Source organism: Electrophorus electricus, chromosome 14, assembly GCF_013358815.1.
Source record: "Electrophorus electricus isolate fEleEle1 chromosome 14, fEleEle1.pri, whole genome shotgun sequence".
Taxonomy (NCBI): Eukaryota; Metazoa; Chordata; class Actinopteri; order Gymnotiformes; family Gymnotidae; genus Electrophorus; species Electrophorus electricus.
The window spans coordinates 12,852,501-12,872,067 of record NC_049548.1 but is presented as its reverse complement, the minus strand read 5'-3'; the positions used below and the strand labels follow the sequence as shown (position 1 = coordinate 12,872,067).

Here is a 19,567-nt window from a genome sequence, read left to right as displayed (position 1 = left end):
GGAGTGGGGTGGTAGTGTGGTGGTAGTGAGGTGGTAGTGAGGTGGTTACAGGGTTTGGAGTGGGATGGTGGTAGTGTGGTGGTTACAGGGTTTGGAGTGGGGTGGTAGTGTGGTGGTAGTGAGGTGGTTACAGGGTTTGGAGTGGGGTGGTAGTGTGGTGGTAGTGTGGTGGTTACAGGGTTTGGAGTGGGGTGGTAGTGTGGTGGTAGTGAGGTGGTAGTGTGGTGGTTACAGGGTTTGGAGTGGGGTGGTAGTGTGGTGGTAGTGTGGTGGTTACAGGGTTTGGAGTGGGGTGGTAGTGTGGTGGTAGTGTGGTGGTTACAGGGTTTGGAGTGGGGTGGTAGTGTGGTGGTAGTGTGGTGGTAGTGAGGTGGTTACAGGGTTTGGAGTGGGGTGGTAGTGTGGTGGTAGTGTGGTGGTTACAGGGTTTGGAGTGGGGTGGTAGTGTGGTGGTAGTGTGGTGGTTACAGGGTTTGGAGTGGGGTGGTAGTGTGGTGGTTACAGGGTTTGGAGTGGGGTGGTAGTGTGGTGGTAGTGAGGTGGTTACAGGGTTTGGAGTGGGGTGGTAGTGTGGTGGTAGTGGGGTGGTTACAGGGTTTGGAGTGGGGTGGTAGTGTGGTGGTAGTGGGGTGGTTACAGGGTTTGGAGTGGGGTGGTAGTGTGGTGGTAGTGAGGTGGTTACAGGGTTTGGAGTGGGATGGTGGTGTGGTGGTAGTGTGGTGGTTACAGGGTTTGGAGTGGGGTGGTAGTGTGGTGGTAGTGAGGTGGTAGTGTCGGGGTAGTGAGGTGGTTACAGGGTTTGGAGTGGGGTTTTAGTGTGGTGGTAATGAGGTGGTTACAGGGTTTGGAGTGGGGTGGTAGTGTGGTGGTAGTGTGGTGGCTACAGGGTTTGGAGTGGGATGGTGGTGTGGTGGTAGTGAGGTGGTTACAGGGTTTGGAGTGGGGTTTTAGTGTGGTGGTAATGAGGTGGTTACAGGGTTTGGAGTGGGGTGGTAGTGTGGTGGTAGTGAGGTGGTAGTGTGGTGGTTACAGGGTTTGGAGTGGGATGGTGGTGTGGTGGTAGTGAGGTGGTTACAGGGTTTGGAGTGGGGTGGTAGTGTGGTGGTTACAGGGTTTGGAGTGGGGTGGTAGTGTGGTGGTAGTGGGGTGGTTACAGGGTTTGGAGTGGGGTGGTAGTGTGGTGGTAGTGAGGTGGTTACAGGGTTTGGAGTGGGGTGGTAGTGTGGTGGTTACAGGGTTTGGAGTGGGGTGGTAGTGTGGTGGTAGTGAGGTGGTAGTGTGGTGGTTACAGGGTTTGGAGTGGGGTGGTAGTGTGGTGGTAGTGTGGTGGTTACAGGGTTTGGAGTGGGGTGGTAGTGTGGTGGTAGTGTGGTGGTTACAGGGTTTGGAGTGGGGTGGTAGTGTGGTGGTAGTGTGGTGGTAGTGAGGTGGTTACAGGGTTTGGAGTGGGGTGGTAGTGTGGTGGTAGTGTGGTGGTTACAGGGTTTGGAGTGGGGTGGTAGTGTGGTGGTAGTGTGGTGGTTACAGGGTTTGGAGTGGGGTGGTAGTGTGGTGGTTACAGGGTTTGGAGTGGGGTGGTAGTGTGGTGGTAGTGAGGTGGTTACAGGGTTTGGAGTGGGGTGGTAGTGTGGTGGTAGTGGGGTGGTTACAGGGTTTGGAGTGGGGTGGTAGTGTGGTGGTAGTGGGGTGGTTACAGGGTTTGGAGTGGGGTGGTAGTGTGGTGGTAGTGAGGTGGTAGTGGGGTGGTTACAGGGTTTGGAGTGGGATGGTGGTGTGGTGGTAGTGTGGTGGTTACAGGGTTTGGAGTGGGGTGGTAGTGTGGTGGTAGTGAGGTGGTAGTGTCGGGGTAGTGAGGTGGTTACAGGGTTTGGAGTGGGGTTTTAGTGTGGTGGTAATGAGGTGGTTACAGGGTTTGGAGTGGGGTGGTAGTGTGGTGGTAGTGTGGTGGCTACAGGGTTTGGAGTGGGATGGTGGTGTGGTGGTAGTGAGGTGGTTACAGGGTTTGGAGTGGGGTTTTAGTGTGGTGGTAATGAGGTGGTTACAGGGTTTGGAGTGGGGTGGTAGTGTGGTGGTAGTGAGGTGGTAGTGTGGTGGTTACAGGGTTTGGAGTGGGATGGTGGTGTGGTGGTAGTGAGGTGGTTACAGGGTTTGGAGTGGGGTGGTAGTGTGGTGGTTACAGGGTTTGGAGTGGGGTGGTAGTGTGGTGGTAGTGGGGTGGTTACAGGGTTTGGAGTGGGGTGGTAGTGTGGTGGTAGTGAGGTGGTTACAGGGTTTGGAGTGGGGTGGTAGTGTGGTGGTAGTGGGGTGGTTACAGGGTTTGGAGTGGGGTGGTAGTGTGGTGGTTACAGGGTTTGGAGTGGGGTGGTAGTGTGGTGGTAGTGGGGTGGTTACAGGGTTTGGAGTGGGGTGGTAGTGTGGTGGTAGTGAGGTGGTTACAGGGTTTGGAGTGGGGTGGTAGTGTGGTGGTAGTGGGGTGGTTACAGGGTTTGGAGTGGGTATTAGTAAGGGGGGAGAGGATGCTACACTGTTATAAGTCTAACAGATACAGCAGTGTCCCTGTAGTTTTTCATGTTGGCATCACTGCTGGCTCAGAGTGATTTGTCATCTATAAATATCCAGCCAAAGGTGATGCTGTGGTCAGAAACAAATCACTAATAACAAGTAGGAGGATGGCCAACACAAACTGCCCTTAACAATAGGTTTGATATAGCCTCCATCATAACAAACGTTTCTTATAACATGGACGTTGAGTATATTGAGTAGCAGTTACCATCTTATACTCATAATACGTAAATTGATCTCATACAGTTAATTCCAGGACCAATCCACCATTTCCACAATTTAAAGCATATGAAGTCTGACATGGTCCAGTCATCAACTGGCCCCTCATCATTGCTGTCAAATTCACTTGTGCATTTATTCCAGTCATGTTCAGGACTACTACAGAGTAGGCAAACCTAGCATCTCACACATACATTCTGTTATTAGATTCAAGGAGCAAGCAGCCTCAGCTGAACTAGGAGTGTACTTTTTTTTTTTATCTATTATGGTATTGTGGTATTTTTTGTTCTGTACAAGAACCTCACTGCAAATGAAACTTTTTTTTTTTAGGTTTTCCACCTAAGAGCTCTCAAACAACAACCAAAACTACTGAGCCGCTTCAAAAATGATTTCTTCTAATTGTGCATTTTCTTTCTTTCTTTTTTTTTTTTTTAACCAATGACATTAACAAGTCATGATGGTCACTATAGCAATAATCATGCCACCTGCAAGCAAACATAGCAAACCTCTGAAGTGCTACGTTCACAAAGCCCCTCAGGAAGGTGTGGACTGTAGTGGCTGTAAATCTGGCTGCACTTAGTGATCTCATCAGTCTAAAACATCCTCTCTACCCAGAAAGCAAATCCAGAAGCCCAGCCGTCAGCAGCTCTAACGAAGCAAACCTCGTTAACGCTCATTAGCATAGAGCCAGGGACACTGCTGATTGATTTTAGAATGTGCCTGTGGGCCTAATGAAAGGAACCAAAATATTCCTGGCTTCCTATCCATGACACAAAGGCAATAACCTAATAATGAAATCTAATGAAAAACAAGCTCATGGCCTAGCAGGTCCCACAGGAAAACCCATCTCTCCCAGAACACAGACAATAACAGCGTAAAAATAAATATAGTGTTGACCAGTGCAAGTATACATACATGACTCACTCACTCAGCTAATGAGGTAGATCAGCACCACACAATATAGATATTGTACAAAGCAGGCATTTGGGTGCGTATCAGTCAGTATGTGTGGGTGTATGGTAATGCTATATGCATGTGCTGCTGTGTTTGTGGGGGAGATCATGTAATCTACCTTGAGGAGTTCTTTATGGAAATCTTGGCCGCTGTTTAGTCCTTCCAGATTTCCAATGAACTGAGTGCAGGACATCCGCTTGCCTACGTTCTGCAAGAAGAGTCACAGATAAATAAACTTTGAACTAGATAGCAATCATGTCTGCTGCTCATCACCTTTTCACTAGCTCATCTTAGGAGCATGCTACTGTGGAACTAGTGTGTGTGTGTATGTGTGTGTCTGTGTGTCTGTGTTTATGTTTATGAGAAAGAGAGAGGAAGAATGATTGAGCTGAAATAAAGAGGGTCAGTCTACAGAAAAAAAGCACATACCAAGGTTGAAAATGAATTCTAAATCACGACCTACTTTCATCGAACAGAACACAGAGTTATATTATGCAACATTAAATATAGAAAATGGTAACGTAATTCCTAGGGCATCTGCTACAAAAACTGTGGTGTGTGTTGAGGAATACATGATACCCTGGCTTGGATTATCGCCCCCTCTCCCCCACAGTCGCACCTGGCCATGCAGATCGGTGTTGAGCAGCATCAGAGCACAGGTCAGGGTGTGGATGCTGTCTGTGAGCACAGAACAACGTGGGCTTTGAGAGGAAGCTCTACACGTCAATACAAGCACATTATAGCTCCTAATGACAGCCAAACTCCCGCTGGTACAAGCACTGCCGGCTGAATTCTGTAAACATACATAATGGCTGACTGGCACATATAAATATTTTGAGATGGAAAAATGAACTGCATGAAAAAAGTGAGTCAGTGGCTGGATAAGGTACTTCGGAAAATATTTTTAGGTGGTGATGATGATGCAAAGTCATGTCAAAGTTTAATACTTTTCCCTCCATCTCTTTCCATCACACCAACACAAAACCCACCCCCACCCCCACATGCACCCACATACGCATGCACCCACACACATTTACCTTCAGACAGCGTAAGCAGAGGATTGCAATGCAGATATCGTCGTGAGAAGTGAGCCAGGACTCTCTCTCTCTCCTGAGTTTCTCCCATCAAGGCGAACTCCAGCAGGAAGGTTCTGCATTAAAAACATCACTGATCATAAACACAAACTCTTATATAAACAAATAAACACCTACCTATCCCATTTCTGACTGAAAATCAGAGCACAGTACTGTTTCAGCCATTCTTGACAGCAGGTTTAACATGCTTTAGGCTCACATAAACATAATAAATACCTTCATTCTCCGACAAAATGTATTTTATAGTATATTATCCTCAAAGTTGATTGGCAGATGGCACGCTAACAACTTAAAGGGTATGACACCTCAAAACCCAAAACACTGGGATAATAATATGGCATTTTTTCACATATGTAATCCATACTACACACAGTCTATGTATTAAAGTGAGTTAGCCAACAGTACAGTTTCAACCCTGGGGTCTGGCCCACATGCTGATCATTTTGGTTCACACTCTTCTTGCCTAAATACATTGAAAAGTTTCTTTTCATTATTAAAAATGGTCAAACTGTACAAACCTTAGTGATTGGTCCAAAGTCTGTTCTGCAAAATTAAAGTAGCCCAGGTACTCCTCTGCTACCATACGGCTGAATTCATTACTGCGCAAAAGAGGAAGCAAACGGTTTAAAAGAAACAATGAGAAAAGATCAGGATGGAGGGGACAGACAGAGAGAAACAAGGGCAGGGAATGAAAGACAGAGAGAGTCCGTGAACGAACGACACGTCAGTTTAAGCTCTTCCAGAAGAGTTGGTTGGGGTGTGCTGCAGGAGAGGGGTTTGCTGTTCCCATGGTGCCTCTGTCAGAGAGGAGAAAGCTCTTAAACCATAAACACACACACACACACACACACACACACACACTGCCACTGGCTGTCTAAAGAACAGACCAGACAGCCAAAAAAGCTGCCAGGGACACCAGGAGTCCCACGTATGACAGGAGTAGTCTGGAAGCTCCACAGTGCTGCAGTCATACCCATGACACTGCTCGGTATGAGTGCTAGTGTGGCATCAGCATTGTTTTAAAAAAAAACAAAAAAAAAAACTTTGGATATAATAGCACACGATGAAACTGATTCAAGATCAGTGCAAATAATAAGGGGGTGGAGGAGGGTGGGGGAGGGACATCTATAGAATCTATGCATTTAGCACAGGAATGGACAGGCACTGAAACATCACAAAAGGTTTTTTCACTACAGAAAAATATCTATTGCAAAGACACCCCATATCACAGATTGCTAAGCTTCATATTGTGCAATTTCAATGAACATCTGTATCAGGTTCTTTCTGGTTTGAAAGACAAGTTTATGTACTTGTGTTTATAAGACTGGAAATTAAATGATAAACTGGGTTAGAAGCTAAGATGTAGACAGAGGTCATTCACGTACTTCTTGCTTAGGTGGCGGGCAATGTCACACTTCCTGAACCCATCGAGGTTGAAAAGCCGTTTGGCCAATCGCTTAGCAGCTTCCAAATCGGCACGATTCCCATTGGTCAGTGTGTCGCTGCTCCCGAGGTTAAAGCGCTCACTCAGGTCCTGATCCAAGTCTATGTCAGCGCCCGTATGTGAAGCCTTTTCCCTACAAGCACATGCAGACACACATTCCTAAAAAATTCAGCACAATCAAATTGAATTCCACTCAATGCCTTTTCCAGTGCGTGTTGCACTTTTATACAAATTATCCTAAGGCCAGTTCTCAGCTCACTAGATAGAAAAAACTGATAGCTTCTCACAGGTTTCAAGGTAGTGACAGATCTGGCAGATGCTGTTAGGAAGTTTATTTGATGGGTCACAGCGGCTGAGATATACAAAGATATGAAAATATGCAGGGTATTGTTAAAGCACTCGCATCATAGTTGTACAGATCTTTATCTAAGTCATTCATGCAACAGTAACACGAATGGCAAATATAAACAATGTTCAATATTTACATGAGTTAACACCCCCAGCTGACTGTATTGCTCTTAAAAGAGCAGGGTAGGTTTTTTTTTCCTGTAAACTACTTCATGTAGAAACTTGATCGTTCTAAGAAGGTCGAGTAAGCATCACTTTGAAAGCCCTTCTCTGATAGTCGAAATTATCTGGAAAGTGCAGCACCTTTGGGGAGTCCTGTTTCAGCACACTACAGAGCAGGGTCACTGGTTAAATTTAGTTGCTTTATCAGTGACTCACACCTTAAACCCACAGAGAAAAGCAAACAGAAGCACAAAAACAGGCCTGAGTCAAAAAAGGCAGGAAGAGCAAGGAACAGTAACAGTTCATAATACCTCTAAAAGGAAGAAACAGGCAGATTTTAATTCCTTTAATGACAAACCAATCAAGAATACACACTAGGGTGAAAAAAGGTTCATATTTACTGAGTGTCTCAAATTGCGGATCTAGGATCTGTTTTTGTGTTTCATATTTGAATGTCATCACACGAGTAAGAGTGAAGCACTCTGAGATAAGTGTGGCAGATATGGTCCTGGTAGTAAAGTAAAGCTGCTTACCAAACACGAGAAAAGGTATGATTACCAAGAACAAAACCCACAAGCCTTGACCCCACTGCAGGATTTCTGCACGTCACCTCTGACTAAAAGATTGTGGATTTAAGATGAAGCTTGATTAAAACACACCCTAGTGCAGGACTATGGAGTGCTGCTTCACCTCTCCTAACCACCTACACCCACAGGTCTTACCTGCGTCCGGAGTGGCGGTGTGTTGTGATGTACCTGTCCTCCGACCTGCCTCCGCGCCAACAAAACACAGACTGGGCCTTTCTCCTCCCAGCTGCCCTGCCGACTCCGCTGACAGAGGCGACCCTAGTGACCCCACAGCCTCGGGACCCCATGACCATGTCGCCCCGGCTGCTGCTCATCCTGACGGGCCGTGTGGTCCGGGAGCCGCTCCAGAAAGGCTGTGGCCTGTCCTGTTCCTGAACTCTAAATGCCTTCTGTCTCCCTCTCTCTTTATGTACAGATGGGTCACAGAACCTAGAGTACATCGTCATGTAAACTGTGGTTTGCTGGTCGTACAGTGGAGATGCATGCTCGTCCTTGCAGTGCGGCCTGTTCTGTGCTCCACTTCCCAGATCTCTCTTGCTTTCTCAGGACTCGCTGTTATTTCAGCTCTGCCGCGACGTTCTCTCCTCCCCTCTCCTCCCCTCCCCTCTCCTCCCCTCCCCTCCCTCACACTCCCTCTTTGTAAACTTTTCCCTTGACCTCTAGTGACCTTCTCCACAGTCGGGGGCGTAATCCCAGTTTTGCCAGCGTCTGACTGTGGCTAACTTGGCTAAGATGGCATCTCTCATCCTGTTCTGTTCAGCTGTAAGCTTTGTGTGTGGTGCTGATGGCTCATTCTGTGGAGGTAAGTGAACTCGGTGGTGTAATTTAAGATCATATAGGGAATGTAGCACATTCAACACAGGATTAATACAGGAAATGTTAATAATAATAATAATAATAATAATAATAATAATAATCTTTATTTACGTTTGAGGGTAAAATTTCAAGGTGTTCCAATAGAAAAGATTAAACAAACTGATATTGCACAGAATTGCCTCATACTGCTTCTGTGTCATGAGAGTGTGTTCTCTCTCTAAATGACTAGAAACTTGTGCAGTAAAACACCATACAGGAAGTGGGCAGATATGTCCTGTCTGCACAAAAACTCCAACTGAGCGAGACATTTCCAATGAATGAACCTTTACAACACCACAAACCATTTCCTCATACATCACCTCTATGTTTACCCACCAAACCACTCTTTCACCCCACAGCCAAAACCACCACCAGTCCTGCCTCTAGTTACAAATACGGTGGTCAGGGGACGGCCTGCCGTGCTGAGAAATGTGAGGGAGTTGTGTGTCTGAAATGCACAGGCCATTCCACTCCTCCCAAGGGCAGAGGAAAACCTTGAATGAAAGATAGCGGAGAGAACTCCACACCATCTGTGCTTCGGGAACTTGAAGCATCTATCTGTGTTTATCGACAAGCAGAGATATTTTTGTACTAGGAAAAAGAGAGAGAGAGAGCGCGAGAGCAAGAGAAAATTAAAATAATGGAGAGATAGGGCAAATGGAAGAGAAAAAGAAATGAAAGAGGAATGAGAGAGAGGAGAGTGAGAGCACGATCACATCACGTCTGACATTTCAGACAGCTTTTCTATGATGGTGGGCTTTATTATCTGGTCATGCAACTCATACAACTGCAGCTCCAATACCTCTTACACTATGGAAGTCATACAAACTTGTAGTTGGTCTCTCTCTCTCTCTCTCTCTCTCTCTATTTTTTTTTTGGGGGGGTAAAAAATAGTTTTGTTGCATATGGAACCTTGGAAGTCACTATAGTTTTGCTCAAGTCTAGCTCCCAGTACACCTGTACCAGATATTCAAATTTGGTATGATTCAGGTGTATCAGGAGGTGAGGTGAAAGTCAACCATATCGGTTGAGTCAACTGCTGACAAATGGCCCTTTGTTGCCACCTTGTGGTTGTTTAAAATATAACACATAAGTGATGAAATGCCAGCGGACGGATTTTGTGAAGGGATTTAGTCCCAGTGAATAGAATAGCGTTGTATAGAATAGAAGAAAAGCACGTTAGATCTACTGTTGTATGTTGTATGCCTAAGCAAAGGACAACATCCCCAGTTGTGCTACAGTATCATCTAAAACACTATAATTAAATAATGCAAATATACAAATGCAAAGTAATAAAAATATGAACAATGACCATGTTCTACAGAGAGCAATAATAAGTGCAACTTAGTTATTACACACACTCAGGTATTTAGGCATTTAATGCAGCCTAGGGGTCCTGTACAATTTTGAGTATCACAAACCGAACTGTAATTACAAAACACTGACACTGATGAAATTGGGTTTTATTATCCCAGGTGAAGATGGTTTTAATTATGGTGATGGTGATACAGTATGCTTGCATGTGACTAGCTAGGACCAAAATATCACCGGTAATATGCAAGTTATGAAAAAATGGCTTAGCTAACCATGCTCAGACCCACAGACTGGTGCAGGAGGGATGATTTAAATGACATAGGGATGTGCTAATTGGCGCTACACGAACGGAGGTGCAACTTGGAGAGAGTGGAGAAGTTCATAGATGTATGCCGAGTTCTCATCTCAGGGCCAAACGTCAGAATGGCTGGAGTAAACCTGGTCAAATCCTGCACGGCGGAGCAGTAGGTCAGCAAGACCAGGGACCAGCGTCGGTTCCAGTCGCACTGGTGTTGTGCGTCGACGATGGCGAGCTTAGTGTTGCGCGTACTGTTGAAATGCTCCACCAGGCCGTCGCTCTGAGCGTTGGGGGTGAAGTAGTTGGAGTCTTCTAGATGCCCAGCCAATTCTAGACCTCAGCCAGGACCATTTCCAGAGCAGAGAGCGCAAGTGCTCCAACGGCCCCCTCTTCGCCGAGCACCGGTTGCAAGAGTGCACGTGTAGCTCTACATCTGTGCCCAGCCCGGCCAGCACAACCACTGCTGCACTGGGCCCGTACCAACACAGCACAGTTAGATTCAGACTCAGACTCTGCAGCGCCAGCAACTGCCCAGACACGGTTCCCTCCACACACGGTGCAGCAGGCCATCGTGCACCCAAAGGCTGTCCCAGCCAGCGTGAGCCACCTCAGTCGTAGGTTCCTCTGGCATCACGTATAGCTTTTGTCCAACTCAGAGCCATCCACGGAGCTCCGATTCTCCTCCTGGAATTCCCCACTGCTGACGGCAGCAGTGACGGTCCTCGAGGCTGCCACAGCTCTCTCGTCCACTAGTACAGGGGCGGTGAGACGAGGCGTCAGTGTTAGCCTGCAGGCGCCCAGTGCACTGGTAGATGGTGAAGCAGAACTCCTGAGTCAAGTCAGCAAATCGCATTTGGTCCACAGGATCAGTTTCCACTATGGCTGTGCTCACGACGTGACCCAGAAAGCTCAGACGCTGCTGAAGTAGACTGCACTTCATCAGAGGCAGGTGGAGGTTTGCTGACCTGTTGGTCTGGAACATCTGCTCCAGGCGGGTGAGTGCGTCATGGAAGCTGGGCATGTGGACCAGTAGGCCATACAGGCAGATGATGCACTGGTCCTGATGGATGACCAAGGGCTCGGATGTGGCCGGTGCACTACAAGGGCTGGGTGCTGCCACAATCCTGTGCCTAATGTGAATGTCCCAAGTGCCACTCCGCAGATCCAGTAAGCTGAACAATGCTGAGGCAGTGAGCTGACATGAGGTGTGGCCAAAACTGTGGGAGCAGGTGCGGGTCAGACCTTGTGACAGACTTCGCTGGTGGTCCGGTTCTTGCCCTTTCTCTTCGCTAGGACCACTGGTGCTGCTCAGGGTTCTCCTCCTCTGCCTCTGCTCGCCCCCGCGCCTTTACACCGAGGAGGAGTTCTGCCATCTCTGCTTCGGCGGCTTAGAGGCTGGCGTGCGCCGTGAGCTGCGCGCACAGCCTCGGCTCCTCTGGCAGAAGCGTGCTCAGGAAAGTGTCTCAGCGCCGACCGCCACTGCACATCTTCCTCCAACGCCAGGCATGCCTGCCAAGCCATCATGCTCGGCTCTGCTGCCAATGTACTTATCCGCCCGCCGTCTCTCCGGGAGCGAACGTCTGGTCGACAGCGATGCCAGCACCTGTCGCTGGGTCGTCATGCAGTTGCGACCGGCAGATCTGCGAGCACCTGTGCTACGTTCCCCTCCAAACACAACCGCATCGTGGTGACAGCCGCCGAACCAGCCCTGACGCCGGGTAAGCACCAATAGTTCTTGGAGTACTGCGGCTCCAGACCCCCTCGGCGTTGTAGGCTGATAGGTGGATGCGGGCCGTCTCCCTCACCAAGCTCCTGCTGGGCTCTGCTGCTGAGCCTCACTGCGCTGTTTCCTGCTTCCCTTGCCAGCTGCTTTGTTTTTGGCTGGCTGGACCTGCTTGTACGGGGCAGGCGCCACAGTCTCCAACTCCTTCCTCTAGGCTACAGCTCAGCGTCTCCAGCCCAGTTGCTCATCGCCAAAATATTAAACAATTTGACTCATTTGGCAAGGAGTTAAGGCAGTGAGCTTGCTAAGTAACTTTTAACTGTCTGATCAACCTTGAGTTAGATTTTAGCCATGATTTATCCTCCTTGTTACTAATGATTAGTGTAAGTTTGCCATGTTGGTTTTGCTTGTGATAAATAACTCAGCATACACTACAAGGTATACAATTGATGTTCAATATTTAATTTTAAATTATATTAGCTGTAGAACCTAGAATACAGATGCAAGCAGCAGATTAAAAACTGAACCGTAAAGAGAGATAGAAGGGCTTTAAGAAGACGCACTTCAGACGACAGACCTTGAATTGGGCAGTAAAGATATTTTTGCTGATTTTGTTCCTTTATGTGCCATTTAAAGACTAGATGCAAGCCAAGTGAAAACTGAACTATTCATAATGTTTAACATTTTATTAACCTTGTGTTTTTTATTTATATTTATCCCCAACATGAATAACGATGATAAGCTATGCATTGACTATTTGACTATCAATAATTTAAAAACTATTTAAAGTAAAATTAAGTCTAGAATTCTGACCTAAAAAAACGAAGAAAGAAACAAAATTACATGTATTAAGCAAAGACATTCATGTTTTTTTGTCAATGAATAAATATCATCTTGATGAGCTATCTTGCTAAAGCTTTCTGGAAAATGAACAGTGTTAAAATAAATGGAAGACAGGTGGAGGCTGGGCATTAGCCAATGAGCAGGAGCTTGAGAGTGTGTAGAGAGAGCACCGACAACCCTGCATCTGACGCCCATCTCAAAAAACAGGAAATTCCCAGGCTACGCCTTGAGTGTGAAAGCTCCTCCAAATAATCCAACCTAGGGTGCCTAGGACAGCAAGCAGTTCTACATGATTGACACTAAAAGTCAAAGGGCCAAACTTCCACAAAACGTTTTTTTCCAAAGGTGAGATATCAAAAGAAATTTAATATAGACACCTGCCTAAACATATGCAAGCAGACACAGCGTGCGCGCACACACACACACACACACCCCTGCCTTAAGAGCCGTCTCACTTTTTCATAAAAGAAAATGCTTTCAAGCGCCAAGTCTTAGAACCTTTATTCCGTGAGTCAGCACCACTTAATCAGGGTCAGCAGCAGATTGCAAATTACACAGTTACTATTTGGGGGAGTGTGGGTGCCAACCATTACCCAGGAAAGTATACGTTAGAGGCTGTGAACCTGCAGTCTAACCACTACAGGATAGAAAAGATGGCAGGGACGCTGTGGTTAATGACCGGTCATCGGAAGGTTAGAGGGTTGAGTCTGAAGAACACTGCAATTGGCTAGAAAACCCACAGGTGCTGCCATTCATGCAAACAATGTTATTAACTCATGTTAATAATAAATAATAAATAATAAATAATAAATAAGTCATAATAAATCGTATGTGACAAATTTTTTGTCTGTGATTTTTTTTGTCTACAGTGAAACCCAATCTTGTGAAGTTCAGTTACATAGCTCTGAGAACGGTATACATGTGCCAATATCAGACAACTTTTCTTTCAAAAATCCTGCTCCGATTCTGATATCGAAAACTTTTAAAACTCATGAGTGTGTGGGTATGTCTCCCCCCCATACTTTGGCTTTGTGTCTACGTTTACAAAGGTGGTATAAATCTGTAGTGGGTGGGTACGCGTATACGTCTCAAACCAGTGTGGGCACAGACCTGCTCTGAGTGTGCATTTATATAAGCATTAATAGACAAGTGTGTTATTGGAAGAGGGCCCCAAGCTCACCTGGGCAGCACATACACAAGGTTGCTGAGCCAGATGCGGCTGGCCGTCCTGTCGTCAGAGCCACTGCTGAGCTGTTCGCTGGACGGAGCACGCGTAGCGTCCGAGTCCCCCGTGATGGTCAGTATCGAATCGGATAGGCTGGGCATCTCACCTTGCGCCAGCGGGGCGAAGCTCAGCTCCACAATCTGCCGTGCGCTCTGGTACAGCTGACCCTTCACCTGCGAGGTCAGCGTCGGGAGGTCAAAGGTCAGGGCCGTCTGGGTGCTGGAGATCAGAAGGTTGAGGCTATCCAGGCTGTTGTAGGAGGTGCCCTTGGCTCGGTGGGACTCCATGATGCTTTCGAAATGGCGGCTGAAGGTGTCCAGGTTGTCAGCTGAGCGACGGTGTGGCCCTCTCACAAAAACAGGGGTTTTCAGGGCAGGATGACACTTATAGGAACAGTCACTGGGCCTAGATAGATAGATATGATAGATAGATTCAAAAATGGAAGCACAGGGCGTAGGGATCTCCAACTTAATAAGGGGAATCACCAGAGATTGGTGTGTGTGTTTGTATATGCATGCGAGCGTGCACATATGCATGCATGTTTGCAACTTCAGTGGCACCTTTTCAGTAGCATGCTGAATAACTCCTCCTCTTCTTCCCGACTGGCCAGCTGTCTCCTCATGTCACCTTGTATCCTAACACTCGCCCAGCTGGCCACATGTTCCTCCTCTGCTCCCTCTTCCTCCTCGTCTTTCTCCTCTTCATCTGTCCTCTCGTATAGTCCACCCAGAGGGCTGCTTCCAGTACCAGAGGTTCCCATCACACTGCGGTTACTCCCGAACGCTGAGTCCGAGTCATCCCCGTCAGCCAGGAGCACCTCGTCAATGTCCGTCTCCCTGTAACACCGCAGTGGAATGGCGTCCAGATCTGTTTCAGAGTACTTTAGAGTCCGACGGATTATACCGGTTTTGGGGGAGGTGCCCAGAGTGACAGGGGGAGGAGTCACAAGCTGCACCTCCACATGCTGTACGTCGTGACTTGCTCGGAGTGCAAGCTCTTCCAGTGGCAGTGAAGTGGGTGGTGTTGGAGTGGAGGGGCCATTAGGAGGCACTGTGGATGGGTCTAGCACATCTAGGTGAAAGAAGGAAATAGATTAAAAGACTAACTTGACTGAAAACCATCACTGAACTGTCAAAATGGAATAATGTTTTAATACAGATGAAGTAAAGCAGATACTACCACGGTCAACTTTTTTGTACATGCAACCACGTGTGCGTAGAAAAACTGATGTACACAGTTTCTGCATTGATTAGAAGTTTTCTCAAATGGGTGAAATGTTTGCACTCTTGTAAAGTCAAAACATTTTTATCCTGGGGAAATTGTGTTGGGAGTGACAACTGAATATTCATGTGATCACCTGGATCAGCTATTCATAGGGTGAAAACAAAACACTTGGTTGCAAATGTTCCATCATCTGTTGAGTTTTTGGGATCACTGGTGCTGAAAGGTCATACACGTGATTAAAACATTAAAAACAAGATCTGAAGTGATCTTAATGGAGACAGATGGAGAGATGAAGAGAGATTAAGGGAGATGGATAGATTGCTCACTCTTCCCTTGTGCCGTAATGGAGGTCTCCATCGAGATGCCAAAGAGGAACTCCCATTTCGCCCGAGCAATCTTCTGAGAACGCAGAGACGGCCCCAGCACCATAGTGCCACTGTCAGACTGTAACACATACAGAGTGACATTTTTATGCAACCTGTCCTGTTTTCTAATCCTAATTCCCATCTTCCTCTCCCACAGAATAGATTAACCTACACATCTGTCCATAACCAGGTTCTTCTGTCTTCCTACTTCACACACACACACACACACACACACACACCTTATGCTTTGTCTTACAGAAACCATAAAGCTATACAAGTTTTCCCTCTCTGCTTAAAATTTATATATGGAACCGCCCAACCTTACGGAATTATTGTGACATTTTTAATTAATGGTAGCCCTGAAAAATGCTTTTCAATTAGGCAAAATGTCTGTCTCACTTGTCGCCACTTGACGTTAGCTAGCCAAGATTTAATTATAATGCCATAGTGCCTTCACAGAACTCTGAGAAGGGCAAGCCTGATATAGGTAGTGGTAGCTCAGTGGTTAAGGTACTTGCCTATTAACCAGAAGGTTGTGGGTTCAAGCATCACAGCAAGGCCTCAATTGCTCAAGTTGTGTTCAGTCAGAATTGTAACTTGCGTTGGTTAAAAACATCAGCTACATACAAAAAATGCTAATGTAAATAGGCTCACCCCTGTAGTGAAAATCACGGCTCAAATTTCCTGTCATTTCGCTAACAGACTTAAATTACAGAACCCTTAATAAACATCACCAGAAGGGGCATGTACACAGCAGCAGTGTCGCTGCAGCCATACTAATGAGCAATTTGGATTAGTACCACTCTCAGATATCTATAGATACAATGCATGCATTCTATCTATCTATTTCTATCTTTTTTTATTATGTTTGTATTATTTTATCAATCCACTTTTTTATCATCACTCTTTGTATAGAAGGGACTGACTGCACACTACTGGTAATACACAGCTCATTAGTATACAGTTTCATAACATTTGCTGGCACAGTCAGAATTGCACATGCGCGCACACACACACACACACACACACACACACACACACACACACACACACACAACTTGGTATACATGGTTGTGCAGTTGTCTTACCTGTATACCTGAGCTGGGGTGTTCTGTCTGGTTGCCATTGCAGGACTCTGGTGACAAGCACTCTCTGTCCCCCAGACTTCCCGTGACCCCACTGGAGCTCGGGGATGACCCCGGCACACCGTTCTGTTCACCCTCTGCCCTCTCCTCGTTCTCCCCCTCCAGCACCACAGGGCCCAGGAGCAGAGCCTGCCTGCGCCTCCACTCCGCCTGCCTCTGCTGCTCACTTAAACCAGCCCTGGATTCCCCACTCTCCCCAGCCCGCGCCTCCCTCTTCTCCTCCCCTGGCTGGAGGTGACTGCTTGATGCCACCTGGAGGCCCTCCTCTCCCGTTACGATAACGTCTTCCATCTCCCCCAGCTGCTCCATTCGGACTCCCTCACTCTTGTGATCATCTCCCGCCCTCTGTGCTGGGGTAAACATCTCCATTTCTGGAGCACCGTGCTCTCGCCATGTTTGCATAGAGGTCCAGCTGATTGGTGCTTCCTCCATACACTGTCCAATGAGGAGCCTCCTGGAGATCTCCACACTGTCCGAGGCAGGCTCTCCCCTGGCCTCGCCGCACGTGTCTGGGTACAGATCCCAGGCCTCTTCAGGGGACCAGCCCTTGCCCATGTACTGCGGGGGTCTCCGCCGGTGCAGAGTTGGGCTGTCCGTACTTGAGAGGTTGCCCCGAAGTAAGCGAGGGTCCCGCAAGGGGGAGCCCACATCCCCTTTGGACAGCCATGGACACATCACTCGGGAGGGCAGAGCTGGAGTGTCGAACGTTCCTCCTACGGGGATTATGCTGTGGAAGTGATTGGTGAGCTTGTCTGATGGGCCTGAGCTCTGATTGGCTGTGACCTCTGTTGCTTGTGAGTGAGGAGCACCATTTTCTTGCGGGAGTTCAGGATGCAACCTGTCCACTGGGATGTTCATGTTTATAGTGGGGCTCTGATGGCGAGAGAGGCAGCGTCGAGACTCACCTACGGCTCCAAATGAATTGTGAGAAGGGGACTTTCTGACCTCATCGAAAATGACCAACGCCTCGGTGGCCTCCTCTGCGAGCTTGCGTGCTACTTCTGGACTGTTCAATGCTGAGGGCGTATTGCTGCCGCTGAGTTGGTTCAGACCTTCGGTGGGCATGTTGGTGAGCACCAAACTGCCTTTTTCACCTGAGAGAGGACTGCCATTTAATTCACCGTCACTCTTATTTCTGGAGATAGATGTGCCTTGCTGGTCTAGCTGGTGTAGGTTCAGGCCTTGCTGAAGCCTAGGACTGGAGTTTTGCTGTGAGGTGAGATCGGCGTGACCTCTGTGGGAGGACAGGCGGTCTGATGCTGGGCTCCTGGGCAGGCTGGATGTTACCTCTGATCTGTCTGCGTCTTGGCTTTGTGAAACTGCCCAGGACTGACATCGCTGGTTTTGCCTCCCCACAGGACTCTGGTCTGACCTGTGGACAAACTTAGACCTTAGCTGGGGTGAGCCAAAGTCCTCCAGGGCCCGCTGGGTGGCTGCTCGTCCCACTGACTCCACAGTGGCTGGGTTGAAAGCCGGCGAGCCTACCTGCTGGTGAAATGGACTGTTATTGCTGCACAAGCTTGGGGATCCGGACAATGCCAGATCACTGAATCTCTTAGGTGGCTGGTCACCGCCCTCCACTTTCTTGATATGTGCCTTTTCGATGTAGCTGAATGTGACTACAGACATGTGACCAAACTCTGATGCCAGCGAGCAGCCGCGAGACTGCCGGCACCCTTGGCAGGAAGTCCCGGGGCTGGACGTGGGCACTGAAGGTGAGGAAGGGTGGAAGTGCATCGTATGCTTGCTGGCCATGCTGTGACTCAGAGCAGCACACACTTGGTGATCCAGCGCCTGTGGAGGAAGGCCACATGTGGGTGCATTTTGTGGGGATGGCAGAGGCTGGTGTGCAGGCTGTAGCTGGAAGCTGACAGAGGCTGTTGGTGGAGGAGTGGGGATGGAGCAGTTGTGTGTGGGACTAGTGACAAAGCCGAGATCTGATGCAGCTGCCGGTGCCAGTTTGGTTAAAGCCTCCACAGGTCCATCTTGTTCAGCTACCTTATCGCCAGAGCCACACTTCCCTTCATGGTCTGGGGCAGATCGCACCTCCACATACAGATGAAGGACTTTTCCAGACTGGGACATCTTTTCACTCCATCGCATGAGACAGCTGCAGACTCCTAGAGACAGATGTGTTTTTCCTTGCTACGTCTTTTTTCTTTCCTCAGTCGCAGAGTTGTCTGACTGTGCATGTTTATTTTTAGATCTTCAAGTCCTTCACAGTCTCCAGACACACTCTGAGAGAGAGAGAGAGAGAGAGAGAGAGAGAGAGAGAGAGAGAGAGAGAGAGAGAGAGAGAGAGAGAACAATGTGAGATCTTTAAGTTTCCACTACATGGGAGTAAAGTACACTGAGTATATAAAATCAGGCTGAATGAGAAATACCTCAGAATAACTCCAGCAGCTAAAAAAATAAATAAGGGATATAATTTGTTGTATTGTTGTGGGATATGGACAAAACTGAAATGATATTTATTAGTGAAGTAATAATACATTTGACTCTATGAGGACAGTTGGAGGATGGCCTTTTAAGCTTCTGCACAATAAAGCATTCCAGATGAACACACGTGCGCATGTGCATGCGTGCATTCATCTGGAAACGCTTTATTGCACACAGATTTGTCTCAATTAATAAACCTAACTGACTTATACCGGAAATATTCTAATCTTAATAACATTGTAACATGCTCTATACATGACATTGCAGTTTTTTTTCCTTAAGAGAGCTCTCTTTTTTTTTTTTTTTATAGCAGAGGAGTGTGTTTATAGGGTGATGAGCAAGTTTGTCTACTGACTGTTGGAGACCTATGCACACACTGTTCTGTGTTATTCTCAGCAACACTGAAGAAGCATGCTCATGGCTATACCTCATTTCATAGCCAGGGGGCATAAATGAGCTGTAGAGCCAGTCGTTACCGTCATTACGCCTGCCAGACTCCCACACAACTGAGCAGGTAAAAATTCAGTTCTCATTGCAGTTATATTATTAATTGGTTGGAAATAAATGTTGAGCCCAAGAAGTATAAGACAGGGGACATGCTTTAGAACTCATATGTACCTAGACACGTAATGTAGGTACAGTTTAGCTCTGTCATTGTCTTTTCCTCTAGACCAGTCCCTTCACACACACACACACACACACACACACACACAGACACACACACACACACACACACACACACACACACACACACACACCTCTGAAT

The 19,567-nt window shown here is 47.4% G+C and overlaps 1 protein-coding gene across 3 annotated transcripts in view; it reads right to left on the bottom strand.

Moving 5' to 3' along the window:
• The window catches only part of LOC113581982, a 67,797-nt gene that overhangs the window by 22,551 nt on the left and 25,679 nt on the right, over positions 1 to 19,567 (bottom strand). For all 3 annotated transcript variants that reach the window (XM_035533365.1, XM_035533364.1, XM_035533366.1), the window contains exons 2-10: positions 16,306 to 18,599; positions 15,179 to 15,296; positions 14,189 to 14,699; positions 13,584 to 14,033; positions 6,215 to 6,406; positions 5,348 to 5,428; positions 4,773 to 4,885; positions 4,355 to 4,413; positions 3,854 to 3,943 (exon numbers count right to left, since the gene is read on the bottom strand). In XM_035533365.1, the coding sequence (XP_035389258.1) occupies positions 3,854 to 3,943; positions 4,355 to 4,413; positions 4,773 to 4,885; positions 5,348 to 5,428; positions 6,215 to 6,406; positions 13,584 to 14,033; positions 14,189 to 14,699; positions 15,179 to 15,296; positions 16,306 to 18,465 (3,774 nt within the window). In that variant the 5' untranslated portion in view covers positions 18,466 to 18,599. The remainder of the gene's footprint in view (positions 1 to 3,853; positions 3,944 to 4,354; positions 4,414 to 4,772; positions 4,886 to 5,347; positions 5,429 to 6,214; positions 6,407 to 13,583; positions 14,034 to 14,188; positions 14,700 to 15,178; positions 15,297 to 16,305; positions 18,600 to 19,567) is intronic.